At 38.8% G+C, this 22,745-nt stretch overlaps 1 protein-coding gene across 1 annotated transcript in view; it reads left to right on the forward strand.

Moving 5' to 3' along the window:
* The first annotated feature begins 1,002 nt into the window (after nucleotides 1-1,002).
* TM9SF3 (transmembrane 9 superfamily member 3) overlaps nucleotides 1,003-22,745 on the forward strand; it is a 77,808-nt gene continuing 56,065 nt past the window's right edge. Inside the window, exons 1-4 of the mRNA XM_081244055.1 lie at nucleotides 1,003-1,292; nucleotides 10,504-10,699; nucleotides 19,251-19,373; nucleotides 21,976-22,136. Coding sequence (XP_081100181.1) covers nucleotides 1,194-1,292; nucleotides 10,504-10,699; nucleotides 19,251-19,373; nucleotides 21,976-22,136 — 579 coding nt within the window. The 5' untranslated portion in view covers nucleotides 1,003-1,193. The remainder of the gene's footprint in view (nucleotides 1,293-10,503; nucleotides 10,700-19,250; nucleotides 19,374-21,975; nucleotides 22,137-22,745) is intronic.

Raw genomic sequence — 22,745 nt, forward strand, 5'->3', positions numbered from 1 at the left:
ATATTCAAGGAGTGTTTTAAGCAAGAGAGTGATATAATCAGGTTTCTTTTTAGAAGACTCACTGGCACCTGTTGGGGAGGATAAACAGGGAGGGAAGATTGGTGATAGGGATCCTGGTAGGAGGCTGCTGTAATACATAGTGAGTGAGGTGTAGAAGACTGGCTATTACTGGCAGAGGAGAGGAAAAATAAATTCTTGATACATTTCTAAGATAACAAATGCTAGAACTTGTTGCCTGCTGATGGCTGAGAGATGGAGACAATCCGACTCCAGTTTCCAGAGTTTTGGCTTAGAGGACTGTGTAGATGGTGGTGCCATATTCATGTATATATTTAACAAATATCTTCTGAGTTTCCACTATGGGTCTTACACAGTTCTAGTATATGTCAGTGAACAGAATCCCAGCTTAGGAGAAAAGCTTAGATTCTAAGAGGTGTTTATATCTGTGCACTGGAGACCCAACAAACAAACAATAAATAAATGAACAAGAATTTCAACAAGATTGAAATAAATATTCAGTAAATATTCACTGACTTTAAGACACTCATCCAACCCGATACCAGTTTAACAATCTCCCTTAATGACCATTATAGAGCTGGTGATTCATGCCCGGCGGGAGCCGAGCTCCTTGTGAGGGCTACTTGATCCGACCCCACCGAAAGGCGGCAGGTCAGACCATTACCCGACTTCACAGCCGAGGAAAACGAGGCCAGGAAGAGTAAAGCGTTTTGAACCTAGGTCGCACAAGTTGAATGGAGGCGGCTTAGGCCCTGCGACGCGGGCCAGGCACCCACGAGGGAAGCGAGGCCGGGGCCACTGTGCGCGCCGCCTCTCTCGCGACCCAAGAGCGGCCGGCGGGAGGGCCGGGCCCTCGCGCGGTCCTCCGGGGCTGCGGGGGTCGCGCCTCTCGGGCGGGGCGGCCGGCGCCGGCTGCGGCCCCGCATCGCGAGGCACTTCCGGCGTGTGCCGGGGTGGCCGGATGACGTGGCTGAGTCAGAGGAAGAGGCAAGGAGGCGCCGGGGGGCGGGGGAGGCTCCGAAGCGGGCGGTGACGGCGGCGGCGCGGAGGAGCCAAAGGCTGGGCCTGGGCCCCCGTGCGTCTGTCCGCGCCCCGTGAATGCGAATCGGCCGCGGCGGAAGCGGCGGCGGCGGAGGAGTCGGTGGGCCGGCGCCGGGCCGGTGGGAGCGCGGAGGATGAGGCCGCTGCCGGGCGCTCCCGGCGTGGCGGCGGCCGCCGCGCTGTTGCTGCTGCTGCTGCTGCCCCGGGCCCGGGCGGACGAGCACGAACACACGGTGAGAATTGCTCCCGGCCGGCGCGGCCGCTTCCGCCCTCTCCCCCGGCCCCCCGCCTCGGCGGGCCCGGCGCGGCCTGGAGGGCCCAGCGGCCTGGCCGAGCCCCGCGGCCGCCCGAGGGCGCCTTCCGGTTGGGCCTGGCGGAGCAGGAACTCCGGGAGCGGGGAGGAGGCCTTTCCGTGCGCTCCCGGGACAGCACTCCTCTCCCTAAGTGCCTGGGCTTCCTTCCCCAACCCGGACCTAAATGGCGCCGCACCCCTGGGTCCAGGGGCCCCGGGAGACGGGAAAGAAGCGGGGTCCGAGGGTCGGGGCTCACTTGGCCGCGGGAGTGGGGGCGGCAAGCAGCCAGGCTCGGAGCTGGTGCCCCCCAGGAAAGGGAGCAGCGCCCGGGCTGCTGGGGACTACGACACGGCGGAAGATGTATGCACCACGTATTACCCGTCTTACAGTAACCAGGAAATACCCACCACTTTATGGTGCTCACCGGCCTTTTTCTTCCTCCTCCTGCCCAAACCGGATCATAATCCTGGCGTGGGGACAGCCTTGATAAACTTGCGGTGAGGAGCACTTTACACGTGTACAGGCACTCAGCCACACGCACCCGCCTGCGAGGCCTTTCTTGTAACTTTCTCTTCACCCTCTTCTGGCTCCTAGATGAGGCTCCCATCCCGGTGGTCTCTAACCAGGCGGCTTCTGACTGTGAGGGGTCTTGAGTTTCCCAGTCCTCTTGTCTGGCTGGGAACAGTCCCTTTTGCATTTGGCCTAAAATTGGTTGGCTGTTTATTTAATTGGCATTTTCTACATCAAAGCTTGGATGTTAACGACTCCTCTAGTGACTTTCACTTAGGGATGCAAGTCGGTGGCTTTCTGAAAGGTAGATCTGAGCAGGGCAGTAAAGTCATGTAAATTAGAGGGTGCTTGTGAGTAGTTGTGTTTTTAGACCTTAACTAATTAATGATACGATTTTGCATGAGAGGTTGTGTGGTACTAAATCTGCAAGTCTCCTGTCATTCCTGACAAGTGAGGAAATGAAGCAACCAGACTTCTTTTCTCTAGTCGGTAGGTTAGCTGGGCTCTTATTTTAGCTAACAGCTCTAAACTTTTGGCGTTTGTACCTTCAGTCAACAGCCAGAAACTTCTTACCTGTATATTTTTTAAGGGACACAATCCTGAGCTGGTGACATGTTTTTGTGCTGTATTTGTGACTTTTCACCTTAAGATAATTTTGTTCACAGGTTAAACAGTTAAAAACGCTTTCTTGTTGTTTTTTCTGTCAAGTAACTTGTCTCAAAGTGTAAGAAGTGTTCATTTCCAATGGGCATTCTTTTAGCCAGTGGTTACTAATATTTTTTCCAGTTTTTTGAACACTTAAGGAAAGTTGCTGTGTAAAACTCAGAATTGTCTCAAGTGTAGTTCCACCATACAGGCGTATAAGCTTAAGAGTAGTATTTTACTTTTTTATCTCGTGTTTTATATAAACTGCTGTAATAGGGAAAAGTACGTATTAATTAAAATTTCACAAATTGGAGGTGAATAAAAAGGTCTTAGATTAATTTACAGATTTAAAATGTAAACGCCAATTTCATTGAAATTTTATTGCCAGGAACATTAAAATTTTTTTAAACATCTTTATGGAGTGTAATTGCTTTACAATGGTGTGTTAGTTTCTGCTTTAACATTTAAATTTTTGAAGCCAGAAATTGAATATAAAATATTGGATAAAAGGTTTTTGAGGGAATATGACACGTATGAGAGAGTTCTTGGACAAAAACGTTTAGAATCCATTTGATTTCAGTCATGTTTACATAGAACTGCTCTCACTTGGTTACCTATTATTTTAAAAATTATAGGAAGAATAGCATTAAGATATAATTAAAAATTTTGTCATTCATATATTTTTTGGCTGTTAGCCAAAATACTTTATTTCTTACAAGTTTCTTGAAAATATTTCTTGAAAATTAGGCATTCACCTTAAGCAGATAATAATACTGAAAAGCCTATGGTCAAGTGAATTTTTTTTCCACCAAGAAGGCAGAAGTAGCTAATGAAGACAGAATGATAGTGAAGGAGGAGAAAAATTGTCAAGGGAAGGTTGCTGAGTAAGTGTTTAATAAATACTTGTGGAATTGGATTATAAATTAAAGAACAATCTCTAGAAGTTAAAGTTTGCCCTTTAGATTAACTTTTTATGAAGACAGTTTCCAGATAGAAATAATAACGAATAGGGCTTTTGTAGCAATATGTGGTAGGCACCATTCTAAGTACTTTATATGTATTAACTCATATTTTAAACATACATTGATAATCTTGTGAGTGATCTTATGTCCTTTGAATGGATGAGGAAACGGATGCCAGAGAAGTTAAGTAACTTGCCTGAGACCACACAACTAGTACAGGTAGAGGTAGGATTTGAACTCAGGCAAACTGAATTAATAGTCTTCTACGCTCTCATAGGATATGCTCTATGGCCTTTTATCCTAAAAATAGGATAGTAATACACTTGGCATTAAATTGAATAATTCTCTGTATTGATAGTATCTTTAAGTGCTTAAATGTTTGCGTAAGTTTAGCTCCATAGTGGGTTGTTACTGAGGATGCGTTTGGGTTAGCATTGAAGAGGGACAGGGCTGCAGTGGGCATGTGACCCTTGCAGTCGCTTAATGTGTATAAGACATAAAGACTGCTTGGTTTAATGCTCCGCTGTCACCATTTGAAATTCTTAATACTTTCTGCATTTTCATTGTGTGCTGGGCCCCACAAGTTCTGTAGCTGGTCCTAAGAAGGAGCAACTGACTACTTCATGCAGTTCCAGAAAACCCTTGATTTCTCTTACTTTACCTACTGAATTAGGATTCAGCTGACCATTTGACTCATATGGCATTTTTTATGTGCTTATTTATCCAACACTCTTAATATTCTCAGAAGAATAATGAGAAGGGAATGTGCTGCTAACTTCTAGAGTATATACACATGTAGAATATATAAAAGCGGGTTCCTTTCGGTTTTTAAAAGTTGAATCATATATGAATTACAGAACATACTAGTTTTTGGGTTTTTTAAAATTAATTAATTAATTTTATTTTTGGCTGCATTGGGTCTTCGTTGCTGCGCACGGGCTTTCTCTGGTTGCGGCGTGCGGGGGCTACTGTTCGTTGCGGTGCGTGGGCTTCTCACTGCGGTGGCTTCTCTTGTTGCAGAACATGGGCTCTAGGCGCACGGGCTTCAGTAGTTGTGGCACACAGGCTCAGTAGTTGTGGTTCGCAGGCTCAGTAGTTGTGGCACACGGGCTTAGTTTCTCCGCAGTAGTGGGATCTTCCCGGACCAGAGCTCGAACCCGTGCCCTGAATTGGCAGGTGGATTCTTAACCACTGTGCCACCAGGGAAGTCCCAAATATACTGTTTTAAATAAAAATTAAAGAACACTTTCATGAAAGACAGGCTCTTAATAGGTGATCAAAGGATCATAAAAAGAACACTTTAGAGTGAGTGAAAGATGTATAGGGTATGGCTTATGCTTATTTGGTTTTCTGACAGTTGAGCACTTGGAAACATCTAGAGTTAGATTATCATGTCTCCTAAGATTCCAAAGGACTCCATTAAAAGGATTACAAATTGAGAATCATAGAATTTTAGAACTGGAACGACTCGAGACCATTGAATTCAACACGCTCATTTTCCTAATGGCCTGAAGAGGCCCAGTGGCTGGCCCAGGGCCACAGAAAGAGTCTGAGCTACCTGATTGCTAGTCGTTTTTTCTACCTGTCTTGAACATATAATTTCCATAGTAATACTGTGTAAAAATATCAGCGCCAAAAACCCAGTAATCAGTGGCACAGGAATCTTAAAAGCATTTTATGGTTTACACTGGAGCCTTGAATTTTTTTTTTGCTCTGTTTCCTCAAGGTCACAAAATCAAAAAATTTTTTTCTGGGTCTGTTACATACCAGGCTCTGTGCTTGGCACAGCAAGTGGTATTTAATCAGTGCTTGTTGAGTGACTTGAGTAATTAGGGATCTACCAGGGATAAGAATATGCAGTGTTGGAAGCATGATAACCCTACCGCTTAAAGCAGTGAACAAACGCAGACGATTGTTCATTTAAGAGGCATAGTCTTGGGGATGCCTGTTGTGATTTACCTAGGTTAAAACCCCATTTCTTTGTGGCCCATTGTATCTCTGGTAGGTGATGTTGAAAGGACCCGATCTGTGCCTAGGATAGCCTACTCTCAACCTTTGCCATAAGCACTATGACACTACTGGCTGAAAAAAAGATGTTTTGTTTGCTTTACTTAGGCAAATGGAAGCCTTTAGTCTTTGTCTCTGTCGGGAGTATGGGAACTAGTAAAACATATGTGAAAATTTATAAAGAGGATAAGCTGTTTACTACAAGTGAATTTGTGAGTGCTTTAATACGGATCTAGTTTTAGGAAGTGTCATAATTCATTGTCCTATTTTCAGCTGTACTCTATGGTAGACTAAAAGTTTATTTAGGTACAAAGCTATTTTGAGAGGGAGAGAGCAGTTATCTCAAGAGACTTTCCAAAAATACACTAATAATTTATATGTATTAGAATTCTGATGTATGTGTTTTAAATAATTAAAAGACATTGAAATTATGATTTCTGAAATATTTTCTGAACTGGAGTTTGCTTTCTCAGATATGTATTTTAAAGTAAGCATATATCTTTCCTCTCATCCCATAAAAATGATGGCATTTGGGTGCTTAGTCTGAGCCCTCAGTCCTTTGCCTGTCTACATAAATTCTGATTTCTTTATTCGGATTTTACACGAGAAATTCAGTAACATTATCTCCTGAAGTGTTCCTTCCGAGAAAAAGTAATTCACGATCTCTATCAAGGAGGGAAACTTCTGTACCTACACTTACCCAGCACATAAACAGTATTTTAAATGAGAGATCCAACATTGGTGACTTCTTGAGAATGAAGGTCATTCCTTTTGAGATCAGAGGACAAGGAGCTTCTTAGGAAGGTTTTTTTCCTTAGGGCAGATTAAAGGCTCAAATAGAAAAGTTGTTCAGCATTCAGCACTTCCTTAGGTGCTTTGTACAGCTATATTTTTCCCATATTTCTTCATTTAGTTTTTGCTCTTCAGTTAATGAAGCTGACTAGGGATTAACAAAAATGTAGTCCTAAGCTTGTAAATGTGATACTAATTAGTTAGAATGATTTTGGACAAATTCTTTAACATCTCTATTTAGTTTGTTTGAATCTGTAAAATGGGGGAAATAATAGGACTTGTCTTACAGAGCTTTGAGAGATTAAATGTTTATATAAAGACCTTAGAACTATGCCCAACACATGGTATGTGCTTATTAAGTTTTGGCTAATAATGATATTATCCCAAAAGACGGTAAGCACGTGCATGTTAGTGATTGGTCAGTTCAAGTTTGACCTGAAGATTGGAGAAAGGAGGATTTGGGCAGTTATGAAGGATAAGTAGAAATCTGCCAGGTGGGTAGGAGGAGGGCATTATAGACTTGGGGGAATGACGTAAGAAACAAGGTGGAGCAGGAAAGGAAAGGAAGACAATGTTATAAGCCATTTTGGCTGGAGTGGCCAGTGCAGATGTTGAGTGTAACAGTGAAACTTCTGAGAACTGGAAACGAATGGAACGAAGTGAGGAATGCAGGTAGTCTGAATTGGCCTCCTGTCCTTTGGCTGCTTCCCAGGGAGGCCTCATGGAAGGAGCCACCCCCATGCTCAGGGATCTCCTGATCCACTGCTGTGCCTGCTTGAGTTTTTCTCTCCCCTTCTTCTGGTTACACTCTGCAGGTAAGTTATAAAATTCCATCTTTCTCCGTGTCATTGGCAACTCAGAGTTTTTCTGAGGAAAGTATTTAAAAAGAGCTTGCTAGGACGTTGTGGAATGTTTTGAAAGCAAATTAGCCTAGCCTTTCAGCCAAGAGTGGAGGGAAGAGCCTTACCTGTTGCTGTCTTCCCACTGAGTTGGGGGAGCCCAGGGACTTTCCTGGCAGCTTAGGGAAAGGAAAGGCTTTTCTCCTTAAAAAGTTTCTTCCATTTGGTATTTTCTAATTTCAGGATATTTTAAGACACGTTTTCTCTCTTGAAAAAGAACTCTTCCCTTGACCTTGTCTTGGGAACACTTATTCTCAGGGATAAATAAGAACTATAATGAAAAGTAAACATTTTAAGTTCATGAAATCTGACTGTGGTCTGCATAAGGAGCAATTGAAAAGAAAAGAAACAGTTTTAGCCTTAATATTCACCCTAATCTTTGTGTGTTTGTGTATGTGTATATATATGAGTGTTTGTGTCTATGTTACATATATATATATATATATATATATATATATATATATATATATATATATATATATATATATTTCTTTCTCATCCCTATTTCAGTCCTCTTCCCAGAAGGAATCCTAGGCTAAAGAATGGTACACATTTTGTTATAGTACAGTTTGCATCATGTTGTCAGAGCTTTACTACCCCATCAAGGTTTCATGAATGTTTAAAATGAGTGACTTCAGAACGTGTAGTTTAACACATACCGTGACCCTTAAATTATTTTAGTCCTGTGTTTCAGTTTGTATGAAATAAATGAATGCTCTGTTTTAACAAGTATTTATGTTCAAGTTTTTGTCTATTTTTAAAAGAATATGAGTATTAGGATTTATAGAGAAAGTGTTGTTGTGTTTATTTTCACAAGTTACATTTATAAAATTTCTGCAGACTCAGCAGGATTAATGGCAAGAATAGGTCCTCTCTTTCAGTGTGGTAATCCTAAATGGATGCATTTGGTTACCTCGCCTTCCTCATTTCTCTCGAAGGATACTATCTCAGTCAGTGCACATACTTCAAACTTCTTTCACTAAGTTGCTAACAAACTTTCTTTTCAGCATTTCTTCAGTGTTTTTCATCATATTCAATACTTTTTGTGTACATGATACTATGCCAAGAGCTTTTTACTCAGTGAACAGGTTTCAATTCTAATACCAGCCCTGTTCAGTGGATAGTGATTGGTTTAGAGAACCGTTTTGAGAATTCTTATGCTATATCCCTATCTATATCTATATATCTATACCTATACCTATGTCTGTGCAGAAAGGAGTACCTTGATTGATTAGTGCAGTGTAACCCTTAACATTGGATGGAAGAGTGGTGGCATACGTATATTTGTCAACCCCCTAAAGTGACAAGAGTAGTTATGAATGGGTATCTATGTATACATTCAGACCTTTGATTGGTTCCTTCATACATGAAGGTTATCTACAGTTGTTTTTCTGAATTCACTTGAAACAGCTTATGATTTTCTATATTGTGATTCATCCTGACCCTTCTCTGCCAAAGCAGAATTAATCATTTTTATTGTTGCTACAATAGCCCTTTTTTTTTTTTTTTTTTTTTTTTTTTGCGGTACGTGGACCTCTCACTGCTGTGGCCTCTCCCGTTGCGGAGCACAGGCTCTGGACGCGCAGACTCAGCGGCCATGGCTCACGGGCCCAGCCCCTCCGCGGCATGTGGGATCCTCCCGGACTGGGGCACGAACCCGTGTCCCCTGCATCAGCAGGTGGACTCTTAACCACTGCGCCGCCAGGGAAGCCCTACAATAGCCCTTTTTACCTTAATTGTAACACTTATTTCTTCATTGTTAATCATTTACTTGTCTGGCTCCACTATGGATTGTGAACTACTTAAAGGAAAGGACAGTATGTTATTTATCTTTATAACCTTAACACCTAATGCTGTGCTTGGTACATGTCTCATGTATTCAAAAAGTCAGGTAGTTTTTTATTTCCTTGATGGGGTACCTGGATGATGTCTTATGAACAATGAGACATTTATTAGGTTTGAAGGTGAGGTGATTAGATCTAAGTCCTACTGTGGTGGTGGTATGAATCCAAAGAGGCAGATGCTTTGGATAAGAGTAGACAAGTCAGTGTTTTTTGGAATGCAGGGGGACTTGGGGTTTGAGTCGCCATGACTGAGAGGATTGTACCATTAGAAAAACAAAGTTTGGGGGGCTGGGATGAGTTTGGTTTTGGAGATGCTGGCTTTTGATGGAAAATGTTTATTCATTTTATATGGAGGACTGGAGGTAATGTTTGGTAGTTGGGCTAGTTGGATAGGCTCCTCTGTTATGTGCTCCACAGCACCCTACGTTACTATAATTGCTTATTCAGTGTCCATCTTTCCCTTTAGGCTCTAAGCTCCAGTGGGTCAGGGAACGTGTCTTATTCAAAGCTGTATCCTCAACAAACACAATTATTGGCACATGGTAGGCACTCAGTAGATAATTGTTCAATGATTTAACTTCTGCCCTGTTAGTTGACTTAAGCTGCAACTGTTAGTTGTCTTTAATTTGTATTGCTAATTAGGAATACTAGTTTTAAAGTTACTCAGGTAACTGCTTTTCATAGAATCACTGGAATTTTAGACTTGAGGAGATGTTAGAAATCTTTGGCACTCCCCCTCCGCCCCGCCCCACCGTTGGACCCTGGAAAGGTGAGGTCATCTACCCAAAGTCATCAGACCACACTCCAGGTTTAGCTACATATAGTATTCACTGATGGGTAAAACCATAATATTTATTCAAGAAAATTTGCATGCAGTACCTATCTTTCAGGCTGATAAAGGGGAAGATAGAATGATGACTTGAATGGGCTGTGGAGATTTCATAGTATGGCTTTTTCTTCCTCTTGTTTAGTCATTTCTCTCCTCTCTACTACTTTGATCAATGGCTGTGGGGAAAAAAAGGAGATGAAATTTTATTTGTGCTTGCTGACAGCATTAAGTTTTTGGAGTTTCTAGTGATTAACATGAGGTTCTGGATAAGCTTTTGATTTTGTTTCCTCCTTCCTTGTCCACGTTAGCATGGCGAATCATGTTGGTTCTAGGTTTATTGTTATTTGATACTGTAAATATTAATTATAAACATATTCTTATAGGTTATTGGGTTTTGTTTAAACAGTATCTTCTGTAAAATGAAGTTTGGAAGACATGAATCTGCTTGAGACCACAATCAGAGGATATAATTTTAAAATTCACCGAATTTCATTTTTAATGTGTAGACATTGACCATCCTTTTGAAACAAGCTTCCAGCATTTTATTTTAGAGCTTCCCAAACAGAGATAGTACATTTCTGTTTAGAACAAATAATATATATTCCCTTAATTTGAATTAGATTTTTAAAAAACATATTCTTACTTGCTTTTTTTTGGTTTCAGTATCAAGATAAAGAGGAAGTTGTCTTATGGATGAATACTGTTGGGCCCTACCATAATCGCCAAGAGACATATAAGTACTTTTCACTTCCATTCTGTGTGGGGTCAAAAAAAAGCATCAGTCACTACCATGAAACTCTGGGAGAAGCACTTCAAGGAGTTGAATTGGAATTTAGTGGCCTGGATATTAAATTCAAAGGTACGTAAACCTTAATAGTCCTTATGATAAAAGTTAGATCGTAGACCGGGGTTTCTCAACTTTGGCACTGTTGACATTGGGGCCAGATAATTCTTTTTTTTTGTGGGGGCTGTCCTGTACAGGGTGGGACATTTAGCAGAGTCCCTGGCCCGCACCCACTAGATGCCAGTAGCACTCTCCATTTGTGACAACCGAAAAGTCTGTAAACATTGCTACTTGCCCTTGGTTGAGAACCACTGCTCTAGACCCTAAAATGTGTTTTAATCTCTAAGTTAAGTGTATTACATGTAGAAAAGTATATAGTAACTAACAAAGATTTATTTTGAATATTTATAAAACAATAAAATAAATGATTGTTCATAAAATTACATTTCCTTAACATATTTATTTCTGAAAAGTGTTTTCTAGTAAATCCTTTAAGGATTGGACATAATGTGGTCAGGGAAAGCCTTCATAGATCCCTAATGAGGTAATTTCAAGAGGAGTGGGGATGTAATGGGCTATATGGATACTTAAAAATTATGTGTAAAGCCTCAAATTCAAACTTGTACCATTGGCTCAATGTATTTATCAGTGTTGTATTAATTTATCTTCAATACCTTTTAGATTGTGTGGTTTAAAATTTTAGGTCAAGACTTGTTAAAATTGGAAAAAAATCCTCCGTATCTATTTATTATGCAGGTATCTTCTTTGTTATGAGTTCCTATGAGTGTGTTTATATTTTTTATTTTTCTCTGTGAAGTTTGTCAGAGTGTGTATTTCCTGCATGGACATTTTTAACCTGGTAAGCAGAAGCTTGAGTAATTGAATTTTTGGAGGATCTTTGATTAGGTGTCTTGATTTTTGAATAGAGCATGGATCTTATAATCAGAAGCTTTGAATTTTAATCCTATTTCTTTTACTCTATTGATTTTAGTAAAGTTGTTTACTCCAGTTTTGACTTCATTGTCCACATGTATAAAATGAATAGTAACTGACCTCTGATATTTTTAGCCTTTTGGGAGGAGAATGTGAAATGAGATATTTTAAAGATAATATTTTGAAGATAATGTTTAATTTTGATTTGTTAAATTCTATTCTTGTTTTTAGGATTTTTTTTTCTTACTGTTGTTGAAAATAGGTATACATATTTACATTTTTTTCCCGTGTATTATTTCTTGGGGCTTAATTATAAAATTAAGTTGTAAATTTAAACCACAGTGGCATGGCTTATAACTTTATGAATTATTGTAAACATGCCCTGAGGCTTGTTTTAATTTAATGAGTTAATTTAAATATTTAATTACAGGTAAGGAGAAAAGTTAGACTAGAGTGTGTGATCTTTGGGAACCTCAATACTGCATTTATTCACATACTCTCTCCTTTTCCATATTTGGTACACATTTCTAGTTTATTTAAAAGGAACCAGAGAGAAAACAGGCAAAAACCCCAAGTCTTACTTTGCTGCTATGGACAGATTTCATCACTTGTTGCAATCCTCACTCTTATTTACTAAAGAAGAGTACTCATTCAGCTGTCTTAACCATTCTTTTATTAGTTTCTTGAGACTGAGATGGAAAGATTATTTAGACAGAGGGGTATGGTTTTCATGGGCTATAAAAGTGGGATTTATTTTCCTTTCAGACTAAACACCTTTAGATGAAAAGAATCAGGACTGGCCAGATGTTACTCCCTAAGAGTCGGCGGTTCCTTGGAGTCTTGTCAACTCTACACTCCATCATGGATATGCTGCTAAAGAAGCTGCCACGTTAAGTGGTCCAGATGCAATAGTAAATGCTGATTAGATTTCTCGTTCTCTTGCAGACCCTTGATTACCCCGTTCAAAGATAAAGTTGATCGTGCTTTGAAAAGTGTTTTGTGAGGTTTCCTGGTTGTTCTTTATAGTATCATAGAATTTTAAAGGTGGGATGCACCTTAGAGATTGTGTCATCTGATTTCCTGTTAGGGAGGCCCAAAGATGAATTACCCAAGGCGTATCACAGCATACTAATGCTGTGTGGAAACTTGAACCCTCTGGCTCTGTGTAAACTGTAGAAATATTTATATTGTTAATCTTTCATCCCTTAAGTATTTGATTTTTAAAGGTTCTTCTGAAGGCATATTCAAGTAAGAAAATAAAATTTTAGAAATATTGTGAAACTAGGAAAAACTATACATATACATACCCACTTATATGTGCATACACACAAACACACAACTTTTTTTTTTTTTAACCTAGTAGATTCTGTCAGGCTAAATGGATTAGTATGGTTTTGTAAAATGAAAGTCACTAAATAGACTATTTTAGGGAACTAGCAGTAGTTTTGAGTCTAATGTGGGATGCCTCAAAAGCTCCCTTTTGAGGTTTTATGCACAACTTTGTTTTTTTCTCCCTAAAAGTTTTTATACTATTGCTAGACAAAATGCTACATTGAGAACATTTAGACAAAATTAAATGAAAAGGGCAGACTTAAACTGGATATCTTTGAACCAGACCTGAAATCATTACCCTATAATTTTCAAGGGTACCTCCTAGAATATTGCCACTGTGGAGTGGAAAGAACATGTGCTTTAGAGTCAGAGAGACTTGATGCGTCTCAGCTCTGCCTCTGCCTACCTATGTAGTCCTGGACAGAGTATTCAGTCTCTTTGATCTCATTGTCCTCAACTATGAAATGAGGGAAATAATATCCACTTGGTAGAATTGTCATGTTTAAATGAGATAGTGCATGTACATCATTTATCAAAGTTCCTGATAGTTTACACTCAAGAAATGGTTATTGTTATGAATACTAATAGCACATAGTATGTGTCTGTGCTTCCAACTTGATTTTGTATTAGCAATTATGAAATGTTAAATTAGTTTATTGAGTGTAGGATTTGATTTATCCTCAAGCTGCTGCACTAGCCTGCTGCGTAATTTAGCTGCTTCCACTGGGGCAGGGACAGTTGCATTCTTGTTCACTGTTGCATCCTTAGCTATCAAGACATGGTGAGCTCTTAATAAATTGTCCAGCACCTAGTTTGTGCCTACTTGTTCTTTATTATAATTGGTTCATTATGATCATTAGGTGATCTGGAATAGTAATTCCTAAGCAGGGGAGGTCACCACCCAGTCCCTTCCCTCTCATTTGAGAATTCTTGCAGTATAATGAAGGATATTAATTGTTGAAAAGTTGACTTCTAGAGGATTCCTTCCTTCCATTTATTTTATTGATCTTCCCTTGAATTTTCTCTTCCGTGAGTATTCCAACTTAACAGAGGGGTGAAATTATTTTATTAGTATTTCTTCTACTTCTCTAGAGTGAAATGGTAAGTTGAGAGTACTGCAGTTATGTAGATATGCCAAGGGCTGCTTAGAGCCTTATGTATTTCTAGTTCAGTGATTCTCAGTCTAGTCTGTTTTCATCCTCGAAATGAGCTTATGGAGGTGTATTATACCTATTTTTCAGTTGAGGAAGTTGGGGCCCAGAGGCTAAGTAACCTTGTCTAAGGATTCACAGATGGAAAGTGGCGGAGTGAGGATTTGAGCCCAGGCAGCCTAGCGTTAAGAGTTTGAGCTTTTAACTACTATGCGGTATTTCCCTCCAGATATCTGGCTGGGTAGTTAAGCCTGATTGCCAAAGGATGGGGAAGGGGCTTGGGAGGTGGCAGTTCTTTTCATTCAGCCTGAATGAAGATTTTTGCTTAAGGTGAACCCCACCCTGTTTCCAGTCCCTGGATTCTACTATTCCTGCTCTTCCTGATTCTGGAGCCTCTCTGCTGAAGTTCTTTAGGGGAAGGTGCCTCTGGTCTGCAGAGGGGAAGTTGAGGAGATTATTCATCTAGTTGTGTGATGGGTGCAGGAGGGGACCTAGGCATCCAACCTCTCCATAAACATATTTTTATACAGTTCCCCTATATGTTCAGCCCTACATCTGTCTCTCCTCTACCTTTCGACCTCTGTGGTGCCTCCAAGTTCTGAGTGTCTCCTGTGTTCTGTGACAACAATCCTGTTGTTCCTTCTGTTTTGGTTTCCTCTGCCTTATTAGTCATTCACCGTCTTCCATTTCCCCAGCATTGATTGAAATCTTTTCTCACTGTCTTCTCCTCTTTTTGTCCTTGTGCGCCTACATCCTTTTTATTCCTTTATTGACATTTTAATGGAGTTTCAGGAGGTAAAAGACACTTGGTTAATCTGCCTTGTTTAATCGGAAGTCTGGGAACTTGATGCAATATTTTGTCCTATTGGTTTCAACTGAAGTGTTTTAGCTGGACCAAATAATTTGAATCTTGTATTGAATCTTGACTCTATAGATATTTTGAATTCTTGGTATTAGCAATTTTTAAAACTTTGTGCTAACTGCAAATTTGATAAGCATGCTCTTTTTATAAGTTCTTATTTAAACCATTGCTAACATTGTTCTTTTCAGATTGACATCTGTCTTTTTTTTGTATGTGTATATATTTTTTCTGATTTTAACAGTGATACAGGATCAATGTACAGAATTTAGAAACTACAGAGAAGTGTAAAGAATATAAAAATCACCTGGATATAAATACCAGTAACAGTTTCTTCTTTCTTTCTGACCATCTTTACTTTCATCCACATTATTTACAATTTTTAAATATTGGGTTCATGTTCCATATATGATTTTTTAAAATGTATTTAATGAACACGTGTATAGTGTTTATTATGTGCTAGATACCGTTCTAAGCACTTGCTGGCTCGTTTAATAAGTTATGTATAAATTAGTTTTTACTCTTCTTTTTTTTCCACAACATCTTATCAGCTTATCCTCCTATTGTTAATTACTCTGTTTACAATATATTTATATAGTATTCTGTAACTTGATATTGTAATTTCTCCCCATTTCCCACTGACAAGATATTCATTGTTTTCTTCTTTCTTCCTTTTCTTCCTTGCTTTTGCTTTTTTTTTTCTGTTAGAAATAAGAATGCATTTGGCTATACTAGCACATAAGTATTTTAATGCATCTATGAATCTTTCATTAGGTTAAATTCTTAGAAGTAGAATTACTGAATCAAAGGGTATAATCATTTTTAAGGCAGTTCTTGATACGTGTTGCCAAATAGCCATCTAGAAAAAAAATTGTACAGTTTATACTGCCAGCCAATTTGGTCAGTTAATCAGTATTGGTTTATGTAGATGGTTGATTAATTAATGGTGAATATGCCAGTTTTTCCAGTCCTGTAAAAAGTTCATTCAGCAGTTTTGAGAGCTTACTGTATTCCAGAGCCCTGTGGTAGACTCTGGGTATACAAAGCTGAACCAGAAGCTCTGGTGTCAGGGGTCTGTGGACCTCTGGAATTGTACACTTAATTTTGAGTGATTGTGCATTTTGGGGGGGCAAGGGAGATATCACTTCCATTGGATTCTCAAAGGGGTGTGTGGCTCAAGAAAACTTAACACTGTGAATATATTGGCACTTTTCGTCCTTAAAACAACTCTGGGAAGGAGATAGCATAGATGTTATCTGTTTTACAGTTGAGGGACCTGAGGTTCACAGAGGTTAAGTGACTTGCTTATATTCACAGAGCTAGTAAGTAGTGGAACCCAGACTAAAACCCAAGTTTCTGCCCATTTCTCTATAGTTTGTCTATAGTGACTTCATGAGAAACTTTGCAAAGTGCTGCTGAATTTGAGGTAGAGTATTTCTGATTTTCCAGTTCAGTAATGCTGTTAAAAGAGAAACTAAACAAAATAAGGCATGATATGTTCTTAGAGAACTCATGAATAATTGTCACATTCTTTTTTCAATGCTTTCACTGTCTATTTAGTTGTTAGTCTGGAGTGTTGTTGAGAATTGATGACAGACTTATTGGCATGTTGTTTCCAGAATCTACCCTTGCTTTCTGTTTGAAAAATCAGTATTGACATTTGCCACTTTATAACTTTGGTTCTCTTCTTTTTTCCCTCATAAAAAGTATCTGCATTGGTAAGATATTAATTGCATCCCCTTCAGGATTCATAGGTGTGTATTTCCTGTGAGAAGGGTATGCCCTATTGTAATTTTAAAGTAGTGATTTGTGGTAATAGATTTTCAGAGTGTTTTCCAGTCATATAGAATGCTGAGTGGTGGTTTGGTGTACTTAGGCACATTACATTCCTATCTTCAAAGCGGCTCCCTCCTGAGAGAAGTGCTTTTTCAATTGAGCAACCAGGCTCTTTAATTATTTGTGATGTTTGTATTTGCTTACATGCCTGCAAGAGGAATTTCATTAAAATATGACCAACCCAGGCCCTTATTATAGCCTTCCATAATGATGTTTTCTCTTTTACCACAACATTTCTTTTCTAGGTTTTGTATCAGTGTAAGATACTCTTCAAGACTTCTTTGTCAATCCTTCTGAGATACTCAGCTCAAAAATTTCATTTGTTTATATTGGCATTTTGTCCTTACACACAGACACACACACCATTCACACACAGATGCATGTATATGTGCATACTCTGATGTACTTAGTGACTTCCTTTGCCAAATAAATGGAAAATTATGCTCTTAAAATTTGTTAAAATATTTTATTTGTTTAATGCCTACTCTGTGCAGCATACTGAAACAGGCATAGCTGGGGCCAAAAAGGTTATGATCAGTTATAGACGTAGCTCTCAAGACCTAATGGTCTTTTTGAGGAGCTAAGATACTGGTGTGAGGTTGTGTGCGGTGTAGGTCTAGGTGCCATAGGAGATATGGAGAGAAAGCCACAGGACTTCAGTGAAGGGGGCAGGCTGTGTGGTGAGAGGAGTGAGGGTTGGGGAATCAGGGGTTACTCTGGGGGACAGGGTAGAGGCATGGGAAAGATTTTAGGATGGACATGTGAGGTGGGGTTTACTGCACAAACAACAAATCCGGAGGCCAAGGGAGCACAAGGTGTGTGGGAACTGCAGGTGGCTGAGTCTGGTTAGAGTATAGGGAGAGAGGATGGTGGAGAGTGGGGAAAGAGAGAGTTGAACTAAAGTTCAGACTGTAAGGAATCTTTTAAAAGCTTTATATACGGGTAAATGTCATATTGCATATCTCAGAACTTCATACTGCTGTATCGTTAATGACAGTTATCAGTGAATGTCTGATTGTGACAGCAAGGAATTTGGTGGCTTCGCAGAGGTAGCTGTGAGTCCTCCCACGCCACTGTGGCCATTCGCTGCTGCTCAACCTGGACCTTCCTTTGGTTCTTGCTCTCTCCTCTGTGGCTATAACTTCCTGCTGCCAGTTCTCCTAGCTCCTGCTGTAGTCATCCTTTGTAGTAATCTCTGTCTTAACTCTCCCTGCCTTCTCCTCTGCTCAGCCTCAGTTTTTGCCATTATGAAAACCCTAAATTTCTTGCTGCCTAAAAATGGCCTGGGTAGAAAGAAAATATGTGTGGGAGCCATTGTTGTTCGATACAAAGCAGTTTTCTTCTCCCACTGGGATAGAGAATTTCCCTATCCCTCTTTCATGGGACTTCAGTGTTTCCTGCCATCTTTGGTTTTGTAGTTTTGGGGTGTCCACTCTGGGCTGAGCCATCATAAGCTATTCTCTCTGTTGAGAACTGGGGAAACATGTTGGTGGTGTCTGGAGTTATACGTCAGATTGTTATTCTCGTAGAAACAACATTATAGATGGCTATTAATTATAGTTTGGCTGCAATTTATATTGAAGTTGTTTTAATGAACATTTGGGAAATTTAACATTGTTTCTTGGAGGAAGTTGTATTTCATGTTCTAAATAACCAATATTATAGTACAGGAGAACTTAAAAACAAACATCTGTGCTTTTTGTTGTTGTTAAGATTGATTTCTCTTTTTTTTTTCCTAGTTGCTTAAGTAACATACAAAAACAGTTCAGTCCTTTTGATGGACATCTAGAGTGCTTTTCAGATTTTGCTTTGTTTTATTTAGAAACTAATGATCCTAAGCATATTTTTGAAAGGTTTATAAGTTAGAGACCATCTGAATATTATTTTCAGATAGGAGTAATTTTAAAAGCAGTCAAGAGTGGAAATGACTCATCTCCAGGGAACTTTTGGGTAATTTATAAACAGTGATGCCTGCTAGATAGAGGTTTGCCTTTTAATCTTCCGAATTATGAAGAGTCACCGGGATTCCTCATAGAATCTGTGGCCTCCAGTGACTTGCACTTCCAAGAATGTTCAAATGAATATTTATCTCAGAGATCTCATAGCTAGAAATTGTTAGCTCTACTTAGGATCATATTCTTGAGTTTTTGTATAAAGTGAAAACTTTCCTATGTGTTTTAAGCTTTTTCATTTCTGTTTTTAAATCAGTTTATTCATTTTAAAGTTACTTTGTAAATGTTCCGTATGATTTTCTTTATATAAGAGATGCTTTCTTCACTTAGTAAGATAATCTTTGAAAGTAAAGATGATTAAAATTCTTTTATTGTGAAAAATCTTAAACATACACAAAAAAGGAAAGAATTGTATACTGAATCCCTGTATCTATATATCACCGAGATTCAGCTATTATGAGTAGAAATTTTAACTTCAGGAAATGTTGGCTTTTTTGTGTGTTACTCTTCCTGTAACTATTTTGCCAATGAGTGTACTGATTTGCAATTTTTATTTTATGCAGATGATGTGATGCCAGCCACTTACTGTGAAATTGACTTAGATAAAGAAAAGAGAGATGCATTTGTGTATGCTATCAAAAATCACTACTGGTACCAGATGTACATAGATGACTTACCAATATGGGGTAAGTATTGTATGTGATTTTTAAAGTTTGGGGAATATTTGCCTAATAAGCAAGATTTATGTAATGCCTATTCAGGTGATTGTACACTGAATCACTAAATGTGTTTTCACTGTTTTCCACAGAATGATTTTAACATCAATTTTATGGTTTCCTGTTACTTGAAGGGTTTTTGACATTGTCAAACTTTACATGAAAATCCCTGAAAATATAACTTTTATACAGTGTAACTTTTCATATTCAAGAGGCCAAAAGGTGCTTTGAACAATCCGAAATATTCCCCCTCCCTCCATTTTTCTCACATCTTATTTTGACTTATTTTATCAAATAACAATCAAAGGGACTGAATAGGATTTTAAAGTTATATTCTGGCTTTCTCTCATGTGGCACTGTGGTAGTATGGTTTTTAGATATAATAGTCTCCTGAATGACTTGTTTTGCTAGTTCCTATGTTATTTTCCAAAAGTCTATTATGCTTAAAATTTAAAAAACTTTTTTATGTTTTATTTTTTATGTTTTATGTCCTTGTTCATCTGTGTTAATGGAGAGGAACAATGCAGTAGTTAATACCAACTTATTCATAATCCAAACATTGTTTGTGCTGGGCTTGATTAAATTACTTAATATGCAAAGCAAAGCCAGCTATCACAGACAGCATGTTTGATCACATTTTTCTCTTAATGGCTTGTTGTTGTTGTTTTTGTTTTTTGGTCTTTGGACACTTGTTCTTATATATAAATAATATATAATTAATATTCTAATTCTTAAAGTTATTAGCAGACTACTGTATTCATGAGCAGCAAACTGAAAGACTGAACATATCAGCCCAGAGTTTAATATGGTACTAAGATGGAATTTATAAGAAAGCTAATCTCAAGATATAATTGTATGCATCGTCGTTACTGTGTTACATGTTAATTAGGTATAAATAGTAAGCGTTTCATGTAAATGACTGTAATTAGTATAATAGACATTTCTGTGATTGGCTCTGAGGGTAGTAGGAAGATATGCTGAATATTCGCTGAAGACTCCTGAGCCTGTAGTTGTAGGAGAACGCATTAATCTGGGTTTTCTCTTTTTTTGGTGAGAGAGCAAGTCTTTTGCATTGCTTACGGGTTTCATGTCTAGAACCTTAGGTTTTTTCTGTCATTTCTGTGGGCCTCCATGAGCAACATGGCAGCTGTGCTTCCCTGTCTTAACATAAATCTTTTTTAGCTCTGGGTTTCTGCCATGTTTAGGGCAGATACTTTTGGATGTCCTACAATGTCTGAACCATGGGAAACCCTGTCAAAAAAAAAATCTTTATCTGGCTTTTCTTGGGATAAAGGTTTCAGAGTCTTTTAAAAGTCATTTAGGGCTTCCCTGGTGGCGCAGTGGTTGAGAGTCCGCCTGCCGATGCAGGGGACACGGGTTCGTGCCCCTATCCCGGAAGATCCCACATGCCGCGGAGCGGCTGGGCCCGCGAGCCATGGCCGCGGAGCCTGTGTGTCCGGAGCCTGTGCTCCGCAACGGGAGAGGCCACAGCAGTGAGAGGCCCGCGTACAGCAAAAAAAAAAAAAAAAAAAGTCATTTAGAGAATACTTTCCTATTTGGTATAATTATGTCTCCACCCTCAAGAGTTTTCAGAGTAGATAGGTAAATAAACTTTGGTGAAATTAATTATTAGAAGGATTTTATTATCCCTCTACCACCTCAAACAAAGTGAAATTGTATTCCTTGAACTTGTACCAATTAGAGCAACTTTGGTTAATAAGCAAATAATTCTTAATAAGAAATGATCATTTTCTTCCCACTAATGCTTTTCATGAGTTGCACTGACCGTAGAGGGAAGGCCCAAGGAGTAACTTTTAGAGCCTAAGGTGCTAATGAATATATAGGCTTGCGTAGGGAACATTGGGTAAATAGCTGACAGTATGAGGGCACAAGAGATAGATCCTCAGGTACTACCTACTCCCTTGTCCGGGTCTTCTCCTTCAGTATCCCAAATTGTGATCAAAATGATCATTTTAACTTTTGCCTCATTACCATTTATTTTCAACTCTCCTTTCATTTTGTTGACTTCCCAGAGATAAGTCCAATGCTTGAGGTATAAAGGGGAGGCATTTTAAGTTTTGGTACCCACTATACACATATGTGCAGCTTATTAGGAATGCGTTGATCATAGGTTATTAGAGAAAGTACTGGACTAGACCTCTGGAGACCTTGGTTTTAATTTTAGTTTGACCACGAACCTTGAGAACCTTGCCAGATAGTGATATAGTGCTCCCTGAAATTTTGAGATATTAAGGGATATAAACTACACAGTCATGATTATTACAATGAAGGTGATACTAATGACGGAGCATGAACTTTGAGGATCAAATTAGTGATAGGTTATGCTGAGCTGTGCATCACTTTTTTTACCATGATGTGAAAATAGTTTTGTGTTTGCCAAGTAATTAACAAAGAGAAGTCCAGCCTGTACCTTTTCATTGTTCTAACCATGAGGAATAATGGTAGTATTGCTTTTTTATAAAAATGTTTTTTAATGAGCTTTTAGCTTCTAATGTATTTTAAATACTGAGTGATATTACATACCTTGTATGAAGTGTTATTTCTTTTGAAGGTATTGTTGGTGAAGCAGATGAAAATGGGGAAGATTACTATCTTTGGACCTATAAAAAACTTGAAATAGGTTTTAATGGAAATCGAATTGTTGATGTTAATCTAACTAGTGAAGGAAAAGTGAAACTAGTTCCCAATACTAAAATCCAGATGTCATATTCGGTAAGTATTAAAATAATTGTATACAGGAAGCAGTGTTTGTCACTTAATATCAACAATTAAGTATGTTTTACAACTTTAGTAATTGAAATTGTAGCTTGAAATGGGATGCAACAGAATATTATTAATGCATGTAAGTAAGCCTCCTAAAAGCAGGGAGGTTTACTTCAGGTCTGTAGTATTAGATACCTGTTATGCATTGGCAGGACCTACCATTTGCTTCAGCAAACTTTACCATTATAACTGGGCAGTTAGCTAACCCAGCCATGTGTTTTCATGGTTACTTTTTAGATTACATTACTCCTTGTTTCTCTTTCCTTTTTACTGTTGCAGATTAAGAGATGATGCCATGTTGAAAATTTCTGGATGAGTATAGTTTACCATATTTTGCTTTATCAGTTGGAATAAGATACTCCTGCAGAGTAAGAGCTTGTCAGAGCCCCTTGCAACTGTCAAGTTAATTCTGTTCTGTTAGGATTAAAAGTAGTGGAAAGAAGAGAAATCCGACGTAGGTAGCCTCTCTCTTTGGTGGTTTTTTTCCAGGTAACTGGAATGAATCCATTGCTAGTAGACAGTTTTGAAAGTTTTTCAAGCTTTGTGCATATGTACCTA

This window comes from Mesoplodon bidens (genome assembly GCF_964165515.1).
Source record: "Mesoplodon bidens genome assembly, chromosome: 1".
Classification (NCBI taxonomy): domain Eukaryota; kingdom Metazoa; phylum Chordata; class Mammalia; order Artiodactyla; family Ziphiidae; genus Mesoplodon; species Mesoplodon bidens.